Below are 23,013 nucleotides of genomic sequence, written 5' to 3'. Positions count from 1 at the left end.
ACAGAATGGGTAAAGATTGAAACCACAGAGGCCAGAGACAGCTAAGTGAAGAAAGACCCAAGTCTTAGAAATCCCAGATCTGGGACAGCTGCCTGGGAACATGTAGGAGGCCAGAAGAGTTCCGTAATGCTTTAAGACACAGCAATTTTAAGTTGGTCATTCTCACCCCGACCCCTGTCTTTTGAGGGATTCTAATGTCTTGCTGCTTTAGGTGGATGGAGAGTTCACCAATCCCATTCAATGCTGCTCCAACTCTACCCACACCCACCTGATTAGGGGTGCTAATATATGCTGAGGATGAGATAAAGAGGGGACATATGGGGAAAATTCATTCCATAGAGCTGAAATCTGGTTTTCAGGGCCTCTGTGGCTTTCTTCTGAATTTATCACCAGCCCTGGCTGGAATGTAGATTGTGTTTTTAGTAATGTGTACTGTGAGCTGTCCTCTGTATAATGTATTTTGTAATGTATTTTTCTCATCTACCAAAGGATGAAACAAATAAAATTATTTAAATAGTTTGGCTCTAATAAACTTATTTAAAGACATATTGGGTTCATGTTCACTTGAATTAAAGTAAAATGCTAGCTGCTGTGGATTGTGAAACTCCAGCCCTATGAGAATCTTCCATTTTTCTTGTCAACTCTAACATTCCTTTTATGACCTTAAAAAGGCCATATCATAGAGAAAAGATTTTCTCCTCTCCAGTAGGAAGGCAGGGAGAAATAAAACACTCTTAGTTCATTACCTTATATCTTGAATGTATATCTGTATGCCCTGGACAGGGTTCGTATGGCCCAGAGCCCACAGACTCTGTTTCTCAATCTCACAGCAGCATCATTAGAGGGCAGGGCAGGGTCGGGTGGGGTGAACAGAAATAAATATCCATAGTCCCAAAAGTGTGAAACATGCTAATGTTTACTTGCCAAAGTGATAGCCCACTGACTTAATGTTCTCTATCTGATTCTATATGGAACATCTAGAAAACTAGGCACTGGGCCCTTTCATCCTCCAGAATCTGTTTGGGCAGCTAATATGAAAGGAAAAGACACAGGAAAAGATACACAGGCTTCCTCAGGTTTTCAACCTAATGGAAGCTTCCTGTTGTTCAGTTTAAACGTTCGTGCCAACTTGGGGAACTGAGGACATGATCAATGAATCTTTACTCTTGAAAAGTGAGCTGCAAGTAAAGGCAAAATGGGAATCAAATCAATGCTGGACACACTCAGGCCTTTTTCACTTTCAGGCCCCTCTTGAGTATAGAGGTACATGCAGGCAGACAGGAGAGGGATCATGTGGGATGTACCCCATTACTTAAACTCTTCAAACTTCAGGATGTGTAATTGGAAGAGGAGTAAGAGTTTCCGTGGGAAAGAAGAACCATCCTCAGCCAGACACCCAATCCCTTAGGTAATTTCGGTTTGTTTCATCTAAAGGGATGCCAGGTAAATTCACTGAATCCAAGCCAGGGAAGCAGCCGTGACCAAGACCAAGACCCCAAGAGTGGGAATAGATATGGGGCAGCTATCACTGAATTCAAAGCACCAGTGATCTTCCCTTTGAGGAGTCAGTAAATACCTCCACATTAATTTAAAATGCAAAACAAAACCTAACAAAACAATGTGCAAAACAAAACAAGCTGGGCGCAGTGGCACAGGAGGATCGTGAGTTCAAAGCCAACCTCAGCAATTTAGCAAGGCCCTAAGCAGCTTAGTGAGAACCTTTCTAAAAATGAAATATGAAAAGGGTTGGGGATGTGGCTTAGTGGTTAAGCCCCCCTGGGTTCAATCCCCGTTCTCCCCCACCCCTCAAAACACCCACACACACACACACATACACACACACACGCACACGCACACACGCGCGCATCCGATGAAACCTTAGTGGCAAGTGGTAGTGCAAAGAGGGGAAGCAAAAGAGACTGGGGCACAGGGAAAGTACTCTGGCGCAAACCAGCTCCCCAACAAGTCTCTGCTAGTTCCTGCTAATTCCCTGCCTCCAAGAAAAAAAGAGATAAAAACTGAAAAGGAGGGAAAGGGGGAAGGCAAAGCAACAGCTTATATAAAAGGAGGAGGCATTATTTTTGTTGTTAAAATAATTACAGGGACCTGGGATTTTATATTCTCTAATGGGAAATTCTTTTGGGGACAGAAAATTGTGTTCACTTGACTCTTGGGAATTTCAGCTAGAGAGATAGAGGTTAAGAAGCTGACAGAGAGCTGAGTACAAAGGGACACGTCTGTAATCCCAGCGATTCCAGAGGCTGAGGCAGGAGGATCACAAGTTTGAGACCAACGTAGGCAACTTACCAAGAACTTGTCTCAAAATAAAATTAAAAAGGCTGGATGTGGTGGAGCACACCTGTAATCCCAGTGACTTGGGAGGCTGAGGCAGGAGGATCATGAGTTCAGAGCCAGTCTCAGCAAATTACTGAGGCCCTAAGCAACTCAGCAAGACCCTGTCTCTAAATAAAATATTTTTAAAAAGGAATAAAAATTTTGTTTAAAAAAAGAGTTTGGGATGTAGCTCAGTTAGTGACTCTGGGTTCAATCCCCAGTACTCCCCACCCACATGCACAGAGCATAGCTTCCCCATGAGCGCTCACATGCTGGGTGAGGCAGAGCACTTTTTGAGGTTTTCCCTGAGTCACCTCCTGCCATCCTGCCTCAGTCCCCAAACTCTGGAGTTGTTTGTAGGCATAAAATGGTCTCTCGTTAAGTCTGACCTGGGTTCTATGCACAAGGATGCTGTTTCCCTGCAATGAAATGTACGGAAGTTCCTTTTACTTTCCTGAACTTTTCCTCATTCACAAAGGGAGGAAAATCAACCACTTGTCTGATTCATTTCTTGGCTTTCTCAAAGTCCACCCTGGAGGTAAGAATTCCCTGTCAGGGGGCCACAGAGGGGCAGCATTCAGGCCCTCCTGATAGGCTGAGCTGCTTTTAGGGACAGAGGACTTATCTTCCTTGGGGCAGTCCTCCAGTAACCACAGTTGGAAGCTCCTGCCCCCTGGCTGTTCTTTACCAGCATGGCCCTCTTCATGCAATGACCTGAGATGCCCTCAGGGTGGTGCTCCCTCACCACTGGGCCCTGCACTTCAGGGCGATGCTTTTCCTGGAAAGGGATCTCCCAGAAGTAAGGGGGGTGGGGGGGCCGGCTCTCACTCGTCTCTTCATGTTTCCACTTCCACTTCTCCTGAACCCCCAAAGCATCCTTTCACCTAACCCCACTCTTGAGAAGAGGGTAGGGCAAAGAATGAACCACTTTATTTCCAGGTCCAAGAGATGTCCAGATTTAAAGGAACCACACATCAGGAGAAGAGCCCAAGTTGGGTGCTCTAACTTCTATCACTGGTTTTCAAATTCTAGTTTTCTTTTATAGCAGAATCCTTTTCCAATAAAATCTTAAACAAAACTCAAAGCACATAAAACTGATGGTAGCTGAGGGGCTCTGACACAAGCAGGAGAGGGAATCCTCCCCTCCCCTCCCATCACCCAGAGAACTCAACCTTTGGGCAGCAGTTGAAGTGCCTCTTCGGGTTCCAGAATTTGGCTGTGAAAACAATGCTCGAGAGCAGGCTTTACTCAGGGCAGATGCTGAAAACAGGTTAGACTTTGAGACTGAAGGAAATCAACCACACCACTCCCTGCTGAGGCCCCAGAGGCCTCCAATGTCTGCAGGAGGAGGGCGGAAGATGTATCACCTCTCTCCACAATGAAGGTCTGGGTCAGAGGAGGGATGGTCCAGAAATCATACAGGCTGCATAGGGACAGCACAGGGATGGTGGCCGACTGGACCAAAATCAGTGAACATAACCACAGTCCAGGGGTCTATCCTGTCTAGTCCCTGGTCAGAAGGAGGGAGAAAAGTGGGTGGTGCTACCTAGTGCCAGGCACAGCAGCCCTTACTAAGTGCCCTTTGAACCTACTGAAGTAATTGAGGAGCCTCTAGATGACCCAAGTGTGGACTGTCCACAATGAAGGATATACTTCCAGTCCCCAGACCCCTGCTCCCTGTAGCCCCTCCTAAGTCACAGGTGGTCAGTAAACCTGCTGCCTCCCAACACAAAACCAAACCATGAGTCCTCAGCACATCAATCATACAGATTATTCTCATTCCTGATGTGAAAAATGATGTCACTGTAAAAACAAAGCAGATGTGCAGGGGCATGATGATCGTGTGGCTTCTAGAATAGGGGATCCTCACAGGTTTTCAGAGTGCACAAATGGAAATCAGCTCTATTATCAATGTGGCCCACAGCCTTAACTTGGGTCTAATGCAGGAGTTTCTGAAAACTTCATCCCATACCAAACAGTATCCATGCTCTACCCTCTGGGGACCAGAATGATATCTGTCATTGCCATTTGCCCTGATGGTCCTCCTATAGTTTGCTCAGCTCATTTCCATAGGACCTGAAGAGAGGGCTACCCTCCGTTTCTCTGTCTCACTGGGCTGAGCCATGTACAGGTTAGAAGTAAAGATTAAGAGCTAGAAGGAGGATAACACCCTGAGGCCGTCGCCCTGCCCTTAGGTAGCCCAAGATGGGCCAAGAAAATTCATCCTTTTACTTCCCAGCCTCTGGATCCTCATTTGGAAGCAAGCACCCTAGAGGAAGGAAAAAGTATCATCAGGGGATAGAGCTGGAAGGGAGGCCATGGAAGAGGCGGTGATCCTGAATGGGCTGGGAGCAGAGGAGGTAGTGCTGACGGCAGCTCAGTATTTCATCGGCGGTCTAGGCAATCCCTTTACCGGAAGACTTCTCCAAAGCCTGGGGAGAAAGAGAGGAAGCACCACTGAGGTAGGACAGTATTTATTTTTTGATTTATGTTGGGATCATCCCAGGTTGGTTTGGAGACAAGAGCAGCAATCGCCCCTGTGCTGACGTGGACTTTCACTGACTTTTGAGAAATGCACCTGCCACTCCTTCCTTGAAGGACTCCAAGCCAAGCCAAGGAAAAGATGTTTGAAAACAGGGAGGATAAATGCCAAAGCTACTGCCGTGCACCCTCGTGCAGCTCTCCTCAGATAAGGGGCAGAGGCCAGTCAGGACTGCCTGACCTGAGGGACCCTGCCACCACTTCTCAGAGAGAAAGAGGAAGGACAGGCAAGAATGGCTACTCTGGATGGAATCAGAAAGGCCTAGCTGCCAGTGATTGCCTATAGCCCTGCAGCAAGAAAATTCTGGTTTTTCTTCTCTCCATTGTTCTCAGCTGAGCACCTGCCAATCATGGTTAAACTCAAGGATCAGTCCCCACCTGCTTCTCCTACAGCCAAGGAACACTCAACACCACAAACCCACGTAAGCCCCTGCTAAGCCTACCCCCGCTTTCTTGCACAGGTACACACCAAGTACCCTATTCACACCCTCTCCTGTCTTCAAAACTGCCACCCTCCCCACTCAAGGGTCACCCAGGGAACTTGCTTCTTCCACCAATCCCTTATCTTTTTACCACAGTGCCAAACTCCCCCTACATGCCCTCTCAGTTGGCCTGCCTGCCACCATGGTTGTCCTAGACCTGCTCCTGCTCTAGCTTTGGGCCCCGAACATCTCGTCTTGCCAAGGACATCACCCTCGCAGGCTACCCTCCAGAGGGTACTGGAGTCCATTACTGTGTCTCTCCTCTGGGGTCTTTTCTCACCAGGAGACAAGTGTGCTGTTATCTGTTTTGAAAAGACCCTGACTTGACCCCACATCTCTCTCTGCTACTGCCCATGTCACAGAATATGATGGTCACTTCTATGATCTGAATTTAGTGGCAGTATTCCATCTCACCCTGTAAGCCAGCTTTTTATCCCCATGACTAAAATACCTGACACAACTTAAGGAGGAAAGGTTTATTTTGGCTCATGGTTTCAGAGGTTTTGGTCCATGGTGAGCCAGCTCCATTGCTCTGGACCTGAAGTAAGGCAGAACATCATGGTGGAAGGGTGAGGTGGAGGAAAGTTGCAAAGCTCTTAGCAGCTGGGAAGCAGAGAGAGAAGGGACAGGGACAGGGATGAGACTGTTCCAGGGCATACCTCCAGTGACCTATTTCCCCCAACTAGGTCCCACCTCCCAATAATCCATTCAAATGATGAATTCATCAAATGGATTGATTCACTGATGAGGTCAGAGCCCTCGTGAGCCAATCATTTTCTAAAACCCTGCCTCTGGACTTTGCAGCACTGCAGACCTTTAAGTACATGTGTCTTTGGGGGACATCCCAGATCCAAATCATAACCAACCCCTATGTTATAGTTTGGATCTGTGTCCCCCAAAGGTTGTTGAGGGCTTCATTTCCAGTTGGTGGCACTATTGGGAGGAGGTAGAAACTTTTGGAGGTAGAGCTTAGTTAGAGGAAGTAGGCCACTGGGGTGTGCCCTGGAAGGGTTTATGTTGTCCCAGGCCCTTCTCATGTCTGTCGGTCTCTTCCCCAGGTCCCCTCCTTTCTGGCCACCATGAGGTAGGCAGCTCTGCTCCATCACACCCTCTCAGCCATGATGCTCTGCCTCATTACAGGCCCATAGCCAGCCGATCATGGCCTGGCATCTCTGAGATCATGAGCCAAAATAAATCTTTCCTTCTCTAAGTTTCTTTTCTCAGGTATTTTGTCACAGAAAACTGGCACTTCCCAAGCCATGGTCTCCTCCCCATCTACCCTCTCTCCATGGCTGCCCCAATTCCATGGTTTTGGGTAGCCAAGATTCACCATGGACTCTCAGAGTTGGAACTCCAACCCTAATTATTCTCTGGAATTCTTTCTATTCAAATTTGGAGATGGCTACTCGAAAGAACTAAGAAGTGCACAAACTCAGTGTGTCCAAAGCAGATCCTCCCTAAGCTGCTCAGTCCTGATTTCTGAGTCTGAGTATACTGCACCAGTATCTCCTGAGTGCTTCAGGACAAATTCATCCCTTCCTACCTCTTCACAACAAATTCATCAGCAACCTAAGCCAGTTCTTCCTCCAGACCCACCCAAATCCACACATTCTATCCCCCCATGCCCACCACCTTCTAAACTAGCCATTGCATTTTTTATCAGGATGATAGCAATAGCCTCTAAATCTGTCTCCCTGCTGTTGCTATACTTGCCCCCAACAGTACAATTGCCAGCAAACATGATCTTTGACAAGCAAAATTTGGATCACAATATACCCCCATTACATCTCTCAGCATCTGCCTATTGTACTTAGAAATAAAGCTCAGTCTCCAGTGTGACTCTCCAAGGCCACTCTGCCCTGTCCCTCCTTCCAAATGACTGCCCCTCTGCACTCTTTTGCCTTCCCCACATGGGCATTCATGGGTACCCCCTTGGCCTGAAATGTTCTTCCTCTGGGCTTTACATGACTGGCTCTAACTTTTCACTTCCCTATCAAAGGGCCCTCCCTAAGAACTATCTAAAGAAGGATAGCATCTTATTTTAATTCTGGCACTTACCATCTGATATTTTCTTGTTTCCTGTGTCTCTTTCCAATATAAGCATCAGAACAGAATCACATTTGTCTTCTGATGATTACCTTGATGGCCGGCAGCACCAGGGTCTAAGAAATGCCTGGTATATACTAAGTTCTCAGTAAACATATGTCTATTGAATGAAACGAGAAGAGACATGGAACAAATCCTCAACTCTCTAGACCTTGATTTCCTCTTCTGTACCATGATGGCACCAGCCTTGATGTAAAGATCTCGTTGGGCAAATATCTATTTGGGACAAGGCACATGTAGATGCTTAAGAAATGGAAGTGGTATGGAAAGCAGTGCAAAATGTGGGTTCTAGAATCTTGTCTGGTCTCTAATCCTGGTTCTTGAACTGACTGGCTACTTAACTTGGGGTGAGCAGCGTGGTGTGCCTATCTGCAGAATAGGAGGGCAATAGAAACTACTGCAGGGATTCAATAAATTCACACAGTGAAACAATGAAAAAGTCTTCAATGGAAGATAACTCCTGTTGCCAGCCAGTGAGACTCAAAGCAAATCTCTCTGCTAACCTTCATCCTGCCTTCCCTGCTTACCTGACATAAGCCTGAGCCATGTGCTAAAAATCATCCTCCTCTGGCCAAGCACATAAGGTGCCTTTTTATTTAGAATCTCCTAAGACAGTTCTAAATCCTGACCCCCTCCAAAACCAATGATCAGCAGCAGCTACAAGCTAAAAATAATTAGTAGTTCAGAAACATTCAAAACCATTTTTGGTCTAATTATTACTCCCTGATGATTTAAGAGATAAATATAACAAGCCCATTTTGACAGTTTGTGAAATTAAGTTTCAGAGGAAAATCTACATAATTATCATCCAACACCACAGCAGGCACATCCCCCAAAAACAAACCTCGAATTTCAGGACCTGTTTGTAACATAGAAGTGGCCACGTGGAAACATCAGAGATCAAGGCTGCATTGCAATAGCTGCCAAACCAGCCGATTTTAATTAAGTTCTATTGTCGCTACATGCACAGTAACCCTCATGTCCAGATCAATCAACAGCTGTTAATCACCCCTTTACTTTGTTCTGGGACATTTCCACCAGCTGATCAAGTGCTCTAGGAACTGCACCTGCCCCAGAATCACCTGGAGAGTCTGAGCAGCGGGAGAGAAGACACAGGGCATGTGAAAGTCAGTGACCAGAGGCCTTGAGAAGGACCCATCTGGTCCACCTGCACCCAGCAGGAGAAGTTCTTGCCTCACCAACGCCCACCAACAGTGGCATCCTCCTAACAGGAAGCCTGGAGTCTGCTCACTGCTAACACCCTGACCCCTGCCTGTCTTAATCTACAGAAATATCACCTGAGCGCAGCATCCTGGTGAGAAATTAATGTTTACAGTTGGAACCCTCGACTGCTTCCCTCTCATGCCTTCATCGTTCAGACTATACCTTTTGCGCTTCTCCTACACGCCAAGTACAAAATGACCAAGTTCCCAGACCCTGTTCCCAGGGAGCCCTCGATCACTACCTCCACAAATATTAATAAAACACTGGTGTTCCCTAAGCCCACTCTGGGGGTGGCGGGGGGTGGGGGGCAGCAGACACTATGCAGAGAGGCATTAATGACATCAGGTGGCAACACAAGACAAGGAGAAGGATGCAGAGTGGGTGCTGTCTCAGGGACAATCCTGACTAGGTGACAGTTGAACAGAGACAGAAGGAAGTGAGAAAGCAAACCCAGCAGACACCTGGGAGAAGAGGATCTTGGCTGAGAGCAGCAGGTTCAGAGGCCCTGAACTGGTGGTATGCTTAGCATGTTTGGGAACAGCCCTGGAGATGGTGTGAGAGGACATTTTCTTCTCATACCTGAGCCACCTGAGACAGTTCTTATTGCTTCCTCTCTGGTTCTAGAAGGTTCCTTTAAAACATAAATCTAGCCAGGCATGGTACCACATTTTAATCCCAACAGCTCGGGAGGCTGAGGCTGGAGGATCTCAACTTTGAAGCTAGCCTCAGCAACTGAGTGAGACTCTAAGCAATTCAGTGAGACCTTGTCTCAACATTTTAAAAAATAAATAAAATAAATAAAACTTAAATTTAGGTGAGTGGATGAAAACAATGGCAGCACAGCCGCTCGATACAATACCAGTTGGCAATGAAATAAGAATCGCTGATGGTGTAATCTGTGGCTGAATCTCAGTAACACTGATGAGTGAAAGATGCCAGAGGCAGAGCACATACAGCATGAGTCCATGTGCAGGGAACTCCAGAAAAGATAAAACTCATCTAAAATGTCAGAAGCCTGTAATCTCTGTGACTTAGAAGGCTGAGGCAGGAGGATCACAAGTTTGAAGTCAGCCTGGGCAATTTAGTGAGCCACTGTTTCAAAATAAAAATTAAAAGGGCCAGGGGTTGGGTGCAGTGGCACATGCCTATTAGTCCCAGCTGATTGGGAGGCTGAAGAAGGAAGATCGTGAGTTCGAAGCCAGCCTCAGTAACTTAGCAAGGCCCTAAGCAATTTAGCAAGAACCGGTCTCTAAATAAAATATTTTTTAAAAGGGGGACAGGTACACTGGGTATATTGCTCAGTGGTTAAGAGCTAAGAGCCCCTGGGTTCAATCCCCAGTACCAAAAAAAAAAAAAAAAAAAAAAAAAAAAAAAAATTTACTATAAAATATTTCAATGGGTAAATCCCTCCCCATAAAGTAATGACAAAATTATCAAAAACAATCATTTCAGGGCTTTGGAAATTGACCAAAGGGTTACAACAAGTTGAGAGGATCTATTAAAAACAAAACTACTTATTCTTGGGTAACAGCAGTGTGAATGTCTGCATCCCTCTAAAACTCATGTTTCAATTCAGCTCACAATGCAATGGTGTTAAGAGGGGGGACTATTAACAAATGGGATTAGTGCCTCATTATTAGTGCCTTATCAAGGGCTTGAGGGGGTCTGTTAGTCCCTTTTGCCATAGGAGGGGTACTTAAATGGGACAGGTCCTCACCAGAAACCAAATCTTCTGGCTCTGTATTCTTGACCCTCCCAGACTCCATAACTAGAGAAATGAGTTCCTACTATTTATAAACCAACCAGTCTAAAGCATTTTGTTATGGCAACCCAACTGGACCAGAACAGTGATTCTGTGGCATTTCACTTTGTGGCTGAGTTCCAGCAGGATGGGCAAAACCCTGAAAATCAGTAGCTGGTGGTGGCTGACAGGACTGGAAACGGATGTGGGCAAAACTACAGGTGCTGGGGTTGTCACTAACGCCACCCCGCGGTAAACAATGGGAGTGGTCACAGCCCAAGGATCCAATGGCTTTTGTGCATCCTTATCTACAAAATGCCTGTTTCTAGCTCTTGCCAATTTTTTTATCAAGTGGTCTCCTCTTCTCATTGATTTTCAGGAGTTTTTGTTGTCCTTGTTTCTTTTGAAAAAATATTCTAGATCATAAGCCAGGCATTGGCAAACTTTTCCTAGAAAGGGCCAGGAAGATACTTCATTCTGCTCTTACAGTCAGGAAGTAGCCACCAGCAGTATGTGAAAAAGGTAAGGCTGTGTGCCAAAAAATTTTCAAGGATACTGAAATTTGAATATAATCATTATCACGTGTCATGAAATATTCTTCTTTCCTCCTCCTCTTCCTCCTCCTCCTCCACCACCACCTTCTCTTTCTTCTTCTTCTTCTTTTCTTCCCAGAACTGGGGATTGAACCTAGAGCACTCTACCACTGAGCTATACACCTAGACTTTTTCTTATTTTATTTTGAGACAGGGACTCACTAGACTGCTCAGGCTCACCTCAAACTTGTGATCTTCCTGCCTCAGCCTCCTGAGCACCTGAGATTACAGGTGTACACCATGCCACCCAGTTATAATTTTCTTTTCTGGAAATCAAATCCAGGGCTTTGTGCATTTTAGGCAAACACTCCACCACTGAGCTACATTCCCAGTCCTTGATACTTTTTAACCATTTGGTAAAAACCCATCTGAGAAATTCTACTCTGGGAAGATGGAATAGACATGCTTTTTTTCTATTCCTTCTGAAAATACAACTAAAAACACTGGATGTTGCATGTAAATCATAAGAAGACTGAAAGGCAGAGAGAAGGAAGGCTGGCTAGAGACCTTGGGACCCAAGGTACAATATAGTGATGAACTCTCTGCAGTTTCTTATAAATCCCAGACTTAGAACTAAAGAGATTGGCAACCCAGAAACACCAACAGGCAAGGACAACAACAACAAAAACCTCCCCCAAAAGCCTGCTTTCTCATCTAAATGACCAAAAAGTCACAGTCTCTCAAGACAGAAAACTTTGCTGTGCTTAATAGCACATGCCTGTAATCCTAGCAATTCAGGAGGCTGAGGTAGAAAGATGGCAAATTTGAAGCCAGCCTGGGCAACTTAGAGCCATCTCAAAAAAGATTTTAAAAGGACTGGGGATGTAGCTCAGTGGCAGAGGACCCCTGGGTTCAATCCCCAGGATCCCTTCTCCGCAACTAGCATGCACACAGTGAGACCTCCATCTCCACCTAGCCTGGCAAAGACAGGATAGGGAGCCTAGACTTCTGCCCTCATAAGTCTGGACAAGTCACTCCAACATCCCATCACCAACTCTGATGTCACAGAAGGCCAAGAAGACAGTCAGGCATCTCATTCCCTCAGCCAATACCAAAGTCAGCCCTCTCCTACCATCACCTAGCCTGGGTGTGAGTGAAGACCACTTGGGAAGCCTGGACTTCCACCCTGGCCTAGCAGGAATAAGACCCCTCTCTCTCCCCACTGGGGTGGGTCCAAGGAAGTACGGTGAAGAGTCAGGACCTTCCCCAGGGGTAGCAAAGACCAGGGTGTGATGGAGGCCAGAACCAAAGTAACAAGGAGCACTATCTCCTTAGGAAGTTAAGCAGGGACTAGACTTCTGTCTTTCCTTAGCACTTACATGATGCTACCTCTTTCCTCTTCTGGGGCAGTGTCAGAGAAAGCCAACTGGAACAGAAGGTTTAAATAAAACCCAGAGTCTCATAAGAAGAAAATATCCAGACTCCCATTGAAACTCACATCATACCCAGAATCAGGAAGATCTCAAACTGAATGAAAAGTGACAGTCGATCCCTGCCAATGCAAAGATGACACAGATGTCAAGATGAACTGACAAAGATCTTAAGGCTGCCATGATAAAACGCTTCAATGGGCAATTACAACACCCTTAAATGGAAAATAGGAATGCCTGGCAAAGACTTAAAGTCTCAGCAAAAACAGATTCTTTTAAAAATGGAAATTTTCAAATTGAAACATATGATAGCCAAAAGGAAAAACTCCAATTGGTAAATTTGACCACAGGATGAAGGGGGCAAAAGAAAGAGCTGGTGACTGCAAGGTAGAACAAGAGAAACTGCAATCTGAATAAGAGAGAGGCTGCAAGAAGCTGCGGATTCAAAAGGTAAATGAAACTAAACAGCTCAGAGACAATTCATAATTAAATCTCTGAAAACTAAGAACCAAGGGGGGAAAAAAACTTGAAAACAGAGAAAAACAACACCTTACCTAGAAGGGGAAACAACTTGAATGACAGTGGATTTTTCATGATAAACCACAGCAAGCTGGAAGGAAGTGGAACAGAATTTCTCCAGTGTTGAAAGAAGACTGTAAATGTAGTGAAAATATCCCCTAGGAATTAAGGGGAAATTAAGACATTCTGTGATGAAGGAAAACAAGAATCTGTCACCAGCAGAACTACCCCAGAAGAATGGCCAAAGGAAGTTCTCTAAACAGGAAATGACACAAGAAGGAACCTCAGAATGAACATGCTAAGGGAAAAAACGGGCAAATACAATAGGCTTTCCTTCTCCTCTTGAGTTTTCTAAATTATGTTTGACAGTTGATACAAAAATTGTAGTGTTTTTTGATGTGATTCTAAACATATGTAAGGAAATATTTTATATCAATTACAATTATCAACAGGGAAGGGTAACCAAACAAAAAGGGAGGTGAGGTTTCTATAATTCAAATTGGTAAAATCAACAAGATTATGCATGTATAATATAACATTTAGAGCAACCACTTAGAAAGGTATACAAAGACATATACTTCAAAACACTACAGATAAATAAAAATGGAATTATAAAAAATGTTCATGTAGGCCTGAGGAAAACAACAGAAAACATAAAATAACATGTCTATATCTTGACTGTATCAACTTCAATATCCTAGCTGTGATACTGTTTTGCAAAATGTTACCATGCAGGGAACTGAGTGTACATGGGGTCTCTGCACTGTTCCTACAACTGCAGGTGAATCTACAATTATCTCAAAATACAGCCTTCTTAGCTTGCCAGCCCTTTAAAAATGGGTGGTGGGCTGAATGTGAACCACTGCCAGTTAGTTGACCCTTTCCCTGATCTTTTGTTAGTTCTGTCATTGTAAATAACTTCACCCAGTTTTTGAAAAGGTTTGAATTTATTTTCCTTTTTGTAAACGTTCAAAAAGAGATGGTCATTTTAATTCATCCTTCATTTCTTTTTTTTTTTTTTTTTTTTTTTTTTAACGATTTCTTCTGTATATTCCCTAAACACACAAGCTGAGTTTACTGGGTCAGATTAACTGTGAGCATTTATATGCCTACTTCCAGGCATCATCATCTGATGTTTCACTGCTACTCGTTTCTGTGTCTGAGTCCTCGAACTCTGCTTTATAAGTGCTTCTCCAAGGGGAGAACAGGCTGGAACTGCGGCTCTGCAAGAAGCCATTCTTTCCAAAGCCATTTCTTCTCAGCTGCTCTGTCTTCATGTGGAACTCTTTTAGCTCTTCCTCTGTGAGAGGAAGGCAATTCTCATCATTTTCAGGATATTCCTGCCATCCCATTGCTTTCAATAACCTGTGCTCTGCTTCCAGAGAGTGTGACAAGACCCCCCCTTCTTCTACCACAGGGAGAGAAAGACCATTCTGAAGACAGCCTTCCTCTCCATTTTCCTTTGGTTCAGGTGTGCTGTTGTCCTCCAAATCCTCCAGCTTGTCGCAGTCTCTGTTCTCTGTAAAGTCTCCATTCCGGTCATCCTTCAGAGTCTTCAGGAACTCACTTTTTCTGTCAGTGGTTCGGCGGGTCAACTTGGTCAGCCGAGAGGAGCTGATCTCAATTGGAGGGGTAATGCTGGAGGGACTCTCTTTGGGAGAGCTGAGAACTGCGCCACCAGCCAGTACCACTGGTTTGGTAACAGAGATTGGATTGGTAAATGCAGACTCCCGGCTAGAGGAAAGGGATCCTGATTTGTGTTCCATTCTGCTAGATTTCCATGCATTGGGAAAGTCTTCCTCTTCAAACTGCAACTTATCCACCTTGTCTTCTTTCTTTTCTTCCCTAATCTCTGTAGGTGGCTTTTCCTGAAAGGCACAGCCTTTCCGGGAGTGAAAGCTGCCATTCCAGTGTCGATGGTTCCCTGTGCCACCTCCACTACTCTGGCTCATGCCATCATGACCTCGGGAAGAGCTGTGCCAACCAGATAGGTTCCCTGTGTTTCCAGCATATGCTCCCTTAGAGACACCAGAGTCCACAGAATCATGGCGGAACAGGGAGGGCTGGTGCCAGGAATCTCCTGTAGTTCGTAGGGGCCCATTGTTAAAAAAGCCATCAGAGGAATTGTGTCGGCGACGGCTCACTCCAAATCTACCTTCTCCTCGGGATAGGTGCTCTCCGTGCTTTTCAAAGGTGGATGTAGGTGACTTAGCTGACTGTGGTGTTGAGAAATTTAGCCAAGCAGGAACAAAGTCATGCTGCGCCATTTAGGTCCAGTGTCTTTTCAGCAAGGTGAGGCATCCAACCTCATGGCCAGGATCCCAGAGTGAAACTCTGTGGTCCTGTTTTCCGAATTCCTTGACGCTACCAGTTGGCTCTCTCACGAGGTCTTCTTGTTAAAAAGGTGCTTAAGCAGTCTGGTCAGCAGCACGACTTGTGATGAAGCACAAAGAAGCCTGGCTCTATGTGGCTCACTTTCTGAGTCCCTCTAATTGCTCATCCTAAACTACCTAGTTCCTGACTCGCTTCCAAAAAGGGGAAGGGGGGAGGGGAAGGGGGAAGGGGAACATAAAAAGTATTTGTTACATTTAAAAAGGGGGGTAAGGGGAAAGAGCTATGTCTATGTTCACCTCATTCAACTTCCTTGAGTAAGGGCACTATGATGATGCTTAAATAGGTAATACATGGACATTTGCACAGTGAGTGCGAACTGTTCATAACAAGGTCATAGCTACACAGGTCGCCTCATGTGTGGGCAAGTAATGTCATCAAGGTGACAGATCAAAAATATAATATTAAAGCACTATAAAAGATCTGAGTAATCAACTCCAGTGGCAAATAAACACGTAACAAAGCCCTTGAAACATAAATGTCATTATTCTTACACAACTGCTAAAAATAGTGTGCAGATATGTATTTATATTTGTCTTAAAGTTTAAAATCTATACATATATGAAATCTTGTTAAAAAAAAAAAATCAGACAGGAACTTGATATACTTTTCCCTCCAAGAATAGCAGCTTTCAAGGCAAATTTCTTGGTATAAAGCTCCTAAATGTATATTCTATTTCTTTGGTCTTCAATATTTATAAATTCAGAACAAAATTTTAAAAAGTAGAAAGACAGGGGGTAAGGAATAGTCAAGAAGTTCCAAAATGAGGTTTTCTTCTTTTTCAGTTTTCCGTATTTCACTTGTTTTGCTTCTTCCCCAAAACTGAATTCAGCTACTGGAAGATGATATGAAGAATCTTCTACTGCTTTGGTAGAGAAGTCACTTTTTATTTTGGATCCATTTCCATCATTACTCAATCATTAAAAAGGCCACATGAATCTACCAATCTTCCGCTTCTTCACGTGTGCGCGTCCTTGAGACTCCAGCCCCCAGCGGGCCTCAGGGCCCTGCTCCACAGGCCTGCGAGGGTCCACGCGGCGCACTACCCGCCGGGAGCCGTAGTTCCTGGGTTCCACAGCGTCGCGCCCCCGCCCCAACGTAGGGCGGGGCCATCCTTCATTTCTTTCTCAGCTAATACTTCTTGCCTTAGCAAATCTTATGTTCCTCTGAAGTCACCAACATTCTTCTGTTTTTTTTTTTTTTTTTTCTCAAAATTTTGAAGCTTTGCCTTTCACATTTAAGTCTACAATACGTTTAGAATTCATTTTTGCACATGAGCTAAGGTAGAGATAGAATTTCCTGTTTTTCTGTATGAATAAGCAATTGTCCCAGTTCAATTTATTGAAGAGTCCATCCTTCCCCAACTCTGTCTTAATAATAAATGGTTTCTGTGTATGCATGAGCTTCTTTTTGAGGTCCCAATTATATTTTATTGTTCAAACTATCTATCCCTAGGTCAATGCCATGATGTTTTCATTTTCCTTTTTTAGCTTTTGTTCTTTATAAATCTTGGGATCAGCCTGTCCTGTTCCTGTCAAAACCTGTGGGAATTCTAATTGGAACTGTTCTTCAATCACTAGACTCAATTTTGAGAGAAATAACGGTTCGTATTACATCTTCCTATCCATGAACATGGCACTTTTCCTGTTCGTTTTAGGTGTTCCTGAAAGAGTTTCAATAAGGTTCTGCCAGGCATGGTGGCTACACCTGTAATCCCAGCTACTCAGGAGTCTGAGGTGGGAAGATCATAAGTCCAAGGCCAGCCAGGGAAACTTAGTGAGGCCCTGTCTCAAAATAAAAAATAAGAGCTGAGGATATGACTCAGTGGTAGTATGTCCCTGGGTTCAATCCCTGGTAGAGCGCACACACACACACACATACACATACACACACACACACAAAAGGTTACAATAAGTTTCAATTACTTCCCCCATATAAACCAAGTTTACTATATGTTGGGTTTATTACTAGATATTTTATTTTTTATATATTTTTAGTTGTAGATGGACACAAAATAAATAAAGTCTTTATTTATTTTGATGTGGTGCTGAGGATCGAACCCAATGCCTCACATGTGTGAGGCAAGCGCTCCACCATAGAGCTATAATCACAGCCCTAGATAATTTGTTTTTAGTTGCTCTTGTAAATGGTAGATTTTAAAATTACTTTTGTTATTTGTTCACAGAAAATAGGAATGCAATTTATCCTGGTATACTTGCTGTTATACATCCAGCTACCTTCACTGTTGTAGATATTTCCAGTAATTTGTAAATTATTTCATTTGTTTCTAAAAAAAAACATTGTCAATACATAATGACAGATATCTTTCTCCCTTTCTAAAATGTATGCCTTAGCTGGGCACAGTGGCACACATCTATAATCCCAGCATTTTAGGAGACTGAGGCAGGAGGATGGCAGATTTGAAACCAGCCTCAGCAATTTAGTGAGACTATAAGCAACCTAGTGAGACCTGTCTCAAAATTTTAAAAAAGGGTTGGGGTTGTGGCTCAGTGGTAGAGTGCTTGCCTAGCATGTGTGAGGCACTGAGTTCAATCTTCAGCATCACAAAAAAATAAGTAAATAAAATAAGGTATTGTGCCCATCTAAACTAAAAATATCTAAAAATAAAAAATATACCTTTACTTTTCTTGTCTTACTGGACAAGCTAGAACCTCCAATACATATTGAACAGAAGTGGTGATGGTGGGCATTCTTGTCTTCTTCTATATTTAAAAACAATGCTTCTAATAGTGTTTCTCCATTAAAATATTATTTTCTGGAGGTTTCTGGTAGAATATCCTTTGTCAGAATAATAATAACCTTATACTCCTAGCTACTAAGAACTTTTCATTTTAAAGCACAAATTCATGCTGGATTTTATCAAATGTTTTGCTGTGTCTATTTAAGATGATCCTATGGCTTTTATCCTTTAATCTGTTGATGAAAGTTATTTGTAATTTTTGTAATATTAAATTACTACATTTTTTAAAAAATCCAACTTGCCATGATATATTACCTACATTATACATCACTGGCTTCACTTTGTAATATTTTGTGTAGAAACTTCACTTGTGTATTCCAGAGTGAGACTAGGCTATAATTCTTATACTATGCTTGTCTGGTTTGGTATCAAGGTTATACTGGCCTTGGGAGTATCCTTAATTTTCGAAACCACAGCCAGGGGAAGCAAAACCCAAGAAGAAAGTGAAATATTCACAAGGCAGCAAAAACAGAAGAATGGAGGTGTCAGGAATTTATGGAAAAGAGTACCAAAGAGGAGGGAGCCACAGAGAAGTCTCAGAAATGTAGGGGTTCATCCCAGATCCTTGGCTGGATCTTAAGCTGCCCAAGTGAAGGGCAAATTTTGAGGAGGCCTGAAGAGAACCGCTGCCACCAGAGCTCCTAAATCAAGCGCCACTTTCTGCAGGAGCCCAGATCCACTAATGCAAAGGTGCAAAGAAAGGTGAGATAGGGAGTCTCCAAAGAGAGAACAGACAAGAGCTGCAGGGTGGGCCCCACACCTGAGCTGCAGAAGGGTCTCCTGTCCATCAACAGGTGAGGGGGTGCTCCAAAGACTCAGCCTAAGTCATATCCAAACTAGCAACTTGACTGGGCAATATCGGGAACTGTCCTGGACCTCTGGAGACCAGAAGAAATGAGTTGACTCCACCACCACACTGCCTGTTTCCAGCTTTGGGTTTCTTTCATACACCTGCCTCCAAAAGTCCAAAACAATTTTACTGCCTTAAAAATAAGAAAGGGGCTGGGTGCAGTGGTGCACACCTGTAATCCCAGCTATTCAGGAGGCTGACACAGGAGGATGGTGAGTGCAAGGCCAGCCTTGGCAACTTACAGGGACCCTGTCTCAAAATAAAATATAAAAAGGGCTGGGGATATACTCAGCAGTAGAACATCCCTGGGTGCAATCCCTAGTACCGGAGGAGGAGGAGGAGGAGGAGGAGGAAATATATAAGTAGTTCAGTTTTCAGAGGCAATCAAGTCTGAGGGTGGCATAATCACCTACTTCAAGTCAGAACACAGAGCAAGGACATAAGCCAAACTAAACCCAGGGCTGTATCGACAAGATGATATTAGTGCAGAGCCAGAGCATTAAATATGGAAAGGGGGTTTCCCAGCTGTCATTTTGCCAGATCACGGTAGGTGTGGATCTGGGAGTTGCTGGGCTAGTCTGTAACTTCAGGACATCAACAAAATGGACAAAGAGGAAAGGAGTTGCTTCCCAAAGAAAACAAAGGAAGAACAGTCACACCATTTGCAGCCATTCTGGATTCTGTGAACATGGATAGCATTGTGGTCCTTTAGAAGGTAGAGAATGCCAGCAGGGTTTAAAAGAGGAGGTTGGGTGACATAACGTACAACCAGTTCCCGATGTCTCTGATCCCGAACCAGCTAATCTACATTCAATCTAACACATACTTAATGAGGATCTTGACAGATTCTCATCTTAATATTAATGTGCTGCATGTGCCAGGTTTTGTGCTAAGTGCTGTAAATATAGCAACAGACAAGAAAGATCTAAGTCCTGCCTTCAGTGAAGCTCAGCAGCTGAGCAGGGCTGCAGAGAGGATGATCAATGACCAGATGATTTCGCTGCAGGCCATTTCATTTCATTTCCGCATTGAGGAAGTACAGACAATTATGAGAGCATGGAGGATGGATACTGAACTCAGATTTGGAAAGAAAGAGATAGTCAGGGTGGGCCCCAGGAGGAACTGACTTCCACACCTCTGCAAGGCCTCCCTCCCCACTGCTCCCAGAAGTTGCCTGGCCTTCACTGCCCAGGGATGTGATCACCTCCCCAGTCCCTGGACATTCTCCATACTCACTCCTTCCCAACATGCTCTGTTCACTTGGACCCTTCTGTGTGTGTGTACACACACACACACACACACACACACACACACAGCCCTTTTGAGCTACACCCTATTTTTTCTTTTTTCTGCCAAACTTGTAGTAAGAACTGTCTCCACCTAATGCCTCCATTTCCTCCCCGCCTACTCCCTCCCCTGATGACTGCAGTTTGGCTTCTGTTCCCACCCTACTGAAAGAGCTTTCCTGAAGGTCACCGGCAGGTCCCCAGTGCCCACTGCAATGGTTTTCTTCAGGTCTCAGCTCTGTCAGCTCCCGCCTATACCCATCTACATTCCCTCCTTCCCTAGCTCCCCATGAGGGTTGTGAATTTTCATAACCATGACAAAAACATTCTTCCCTGGAAAACTCTTTTTGGAAAAAAATGTATATTTATACCCTTTTCTTTTAAAAGCAGCTTTTACCAATCCAAAGTCACTTTGTTGGTAGAGGAAAATAGAAATGCATTATGTATAACTCCTTTTTTTCCTCAGGCTTCATGCTTCTATTATATTTATATTCAAATTTTCTAATTTGCCATACTTTTAAATATTTAATGTTTATTACACATGAATCTTCAAGATGCTGAGCAACAAACAATTTGTGAGAACAAGCAATATGTGCTTAGCATTTGCAGTTTATGAAGTATTTTCATATACCTTCTTCTATTTGGTCTTTATAACTACCCTATGAAGCACATGTTATTACTGACCCATCACACAGAGGAACAAAAATAAGGATAAGAGAGGTTTAGTGACTTCTCCAAAATTACAACCAATTTGTAGTTAGGATTTGCACTCAGGGCTTCTAACTTCAAATCCTACATTCTTTCCATTTATATTGTGCAAAACTAAAGTTTCTTCCTTGAGGCTTTACTTTTTTTTTTTTTTTTTTTTACCAGGGGATTGAACCAAGGGGTGCTTAATCACAGCCACATCCCCAGCCCTTTTTATTTTTTATTTTATTTTTTTATTTTGAGACAGGGTCTGGCTAAATAGCTTAGGACCTCACTAAGTTGCTAAGGCTGGCTTTGAACTCATGATCCAACTGCCTCAGCCTCCCGAGTCACTGGGATTATAGGTGGGCACCACTGCACCTGGCCTTTACCATTATTAAAATAAAAAACTACTTAATATGTTTGTATCTTTTGCAGCAAGGGCCAGCCTTGGACCATCCAGTCCAACACCACCTTTTTTTTTTTTTTTTTTTTTTTTTTAAATACAGATTTATTGAAACACAGCCATACACATTCATTCACTTATTATCTATGGTTTCTTTCATTCTATACTGGCAGAGCTCAGTATTTACAACAGTGAAGTCTTCAAAGCCTAAAATATTTACTACCTGATCCATCACGGAAAGTTTGCTAACCCTTGTTCTATATAAATGGTTCTTAATTCTGAATGCAGTCAAGATTGAGCTGGGGAGTTAGTTTTCTATTGTTTTTTAACTACCAATGCAATGGTGAGCCCACCCCATATAAATATAATCAGAATCTCTGGGATTGGGTGTGAAGCAATCACACTTTTTTTGTTGGTGGTGATGGTGCTGGGGATTGAACCCAGAGTCTTGTGAATGCAAGGCAAGCACTCTACCAACTAAGCCATATCCCCAGCCCTACAATCACACTTTTTAAAGCTTCTAAGATTATTTATTTATTTATTTATTTATGTAATTTATGTATTTATTATTTATTTATTTATTTATTATAGCTCTTTTTTTCTTTGCTGTGCTAAGGATTGAACCTAGGGGTGCTCTATCACGGAGCTACATCCCAGCCCTTTTTATTTTTTATTTTGAGACAGGGTCTAGCTAGGTTGCTGAGGCTGACCTCAACTTGTAATCCTCCTGCCTCAGCCCTCCCAAGTTGTTGGGATTACAAGAGTGTCCCACCATGCCTGGCTTCCTCAGATGATTTTATATACAAACAAGGTCCAACACTGTTCTGTGGCATTCAGCAGATTCAGGAAGCACTAGTTTTCAGTTTTCAGAAAATGTGCTTGAGGAAAGAAAATTCCCTCTCCCTCCCCCAACACACATACAAATACCAAAAACTCCTGCCAACATCTTTTTAACCATGGAATTTCAATCACTTATCAGTGAGGGCATCCCACTAGCAGACACTGCTACTGTTGACAGTTATCATCAGAAGCCATGAAATCTGAAGGTATGCCCTAATTGTGACATTTCTTCCTGATGCTCCTTAATAGTTTCATTTGCTTACTTAAAATTTTTTAAATCAATTACAGTTTTGACAGGAGGCTTGGTACATTAAGCTAAAATTGCCTTGTGCCCATAGGGATTCTTTTACATCTCATTTTAAATAATGAAAATAATTTATTAGGATTTTTAAATTACAAAAACATTAAATGCTTATTGGAAGAATATTTAAAAATGCATAAAAGCAAAATAGAAGTACCATCCATCATCCTACCACCAAAATACAAGCACAGTATATCTACTGTAAAGATCATGGGCCCAGCCCAGTGGCACATGCCTATAATCCCAGTGGCTTGGAGGCTGAGAAGGAGGATTGCAAGTTCAAAGCCAGCCTCAGAAACTTAGTGAGGCCTAAGCAACTTAGTGAGATCCTGTCTATAAATAAAATATAAAAATGGCTGGAGGTGTGGCTCAGTGGTTAAGTGCCCCTGGGTTCAATAACAGGTATTAAAAAAAAAATAACAGGCTCATACTCTTATCTTCTTCCTTCAAAACCTATTTCACAGCATGGTGGTGCACACCTGTAATCCCAGCAATTCAGGAGGCTGGGGCAGGAGGATCACAAGTCCAAGGCCAATCTGGGCAACTTACATTCTGTTGCAAAATTTTAAAAAGTAAAAATG

General features: G+C 43.5%; 2 protein-coding genes across 2 annotated transcripts; both read right to left on the bottom strand.

Moving 5' to 3' along the window:
- Nucleotides 1-3,488: 3,488 nt before the first annotated feature.
- On the bottom strand, nucleotides 3,489-21,523 carry TDRD10 (tudor domain containing 10; the record flags this gene model as incomplete). The annotated part of the gene is given in 6 exon segments (XM_079146303.1): nucleotides 3,489-3,550; nucleotides 3,702-3,792; nucleotides 3,794-3,844; nucleotides 4,748-4,766; nucleotides 19,572-19,696; nucleotides 21,515-21,523. Coding segments are annotated over 6 exon segments (357 nt in total).
- LOC306637992 (vasculin-like protein 1) lies at nucleotides 13,950-16,389 on the bottom strand. Its single transcript, XM_079101008.1, has one exon. It carries the CDS (start codon nucleotides 15,175-15,177, stop codon nucleotides 14,020-14,022), a length of 1,158 nt encoding a protein of 385 aa, XP_078957134.1. The 5' UTR covers nucleotides 15,178-16,389; the 3' UTR covers nucleotides 13,950-14,019.
- Nucleotides 21,524-23,013: the final 1,490 nt, after the last annotated feature.

Source organism: Sciurus vulgaris (genome assembly GCF_902686455.1).
Source record: "Sciurus vulgaris genome assembly, chromosome: 1".
Taxonomy (NCBI): domain Eukaryota; kingdom Metazoa; phylum Chordata; class Mammalia; order Rodentia; family Sciuridae; genus Sciurus; species Sciurus vulgaris.
Note: the sequence above shows the minus strand (reverse complement) of the source record. Positions and strands in the feature narration are given on the sequence as shown.

What these genes read in the sequence shown, in the direction of transcription:
- LOC306637992 (XM_079101008.1), bottom strand. Translation starts at nt 15,177, where the DNA reads ATGGCGCAGCATGACTTTGTTCCTGCTTGGCTAAATTTCTCAACACCA.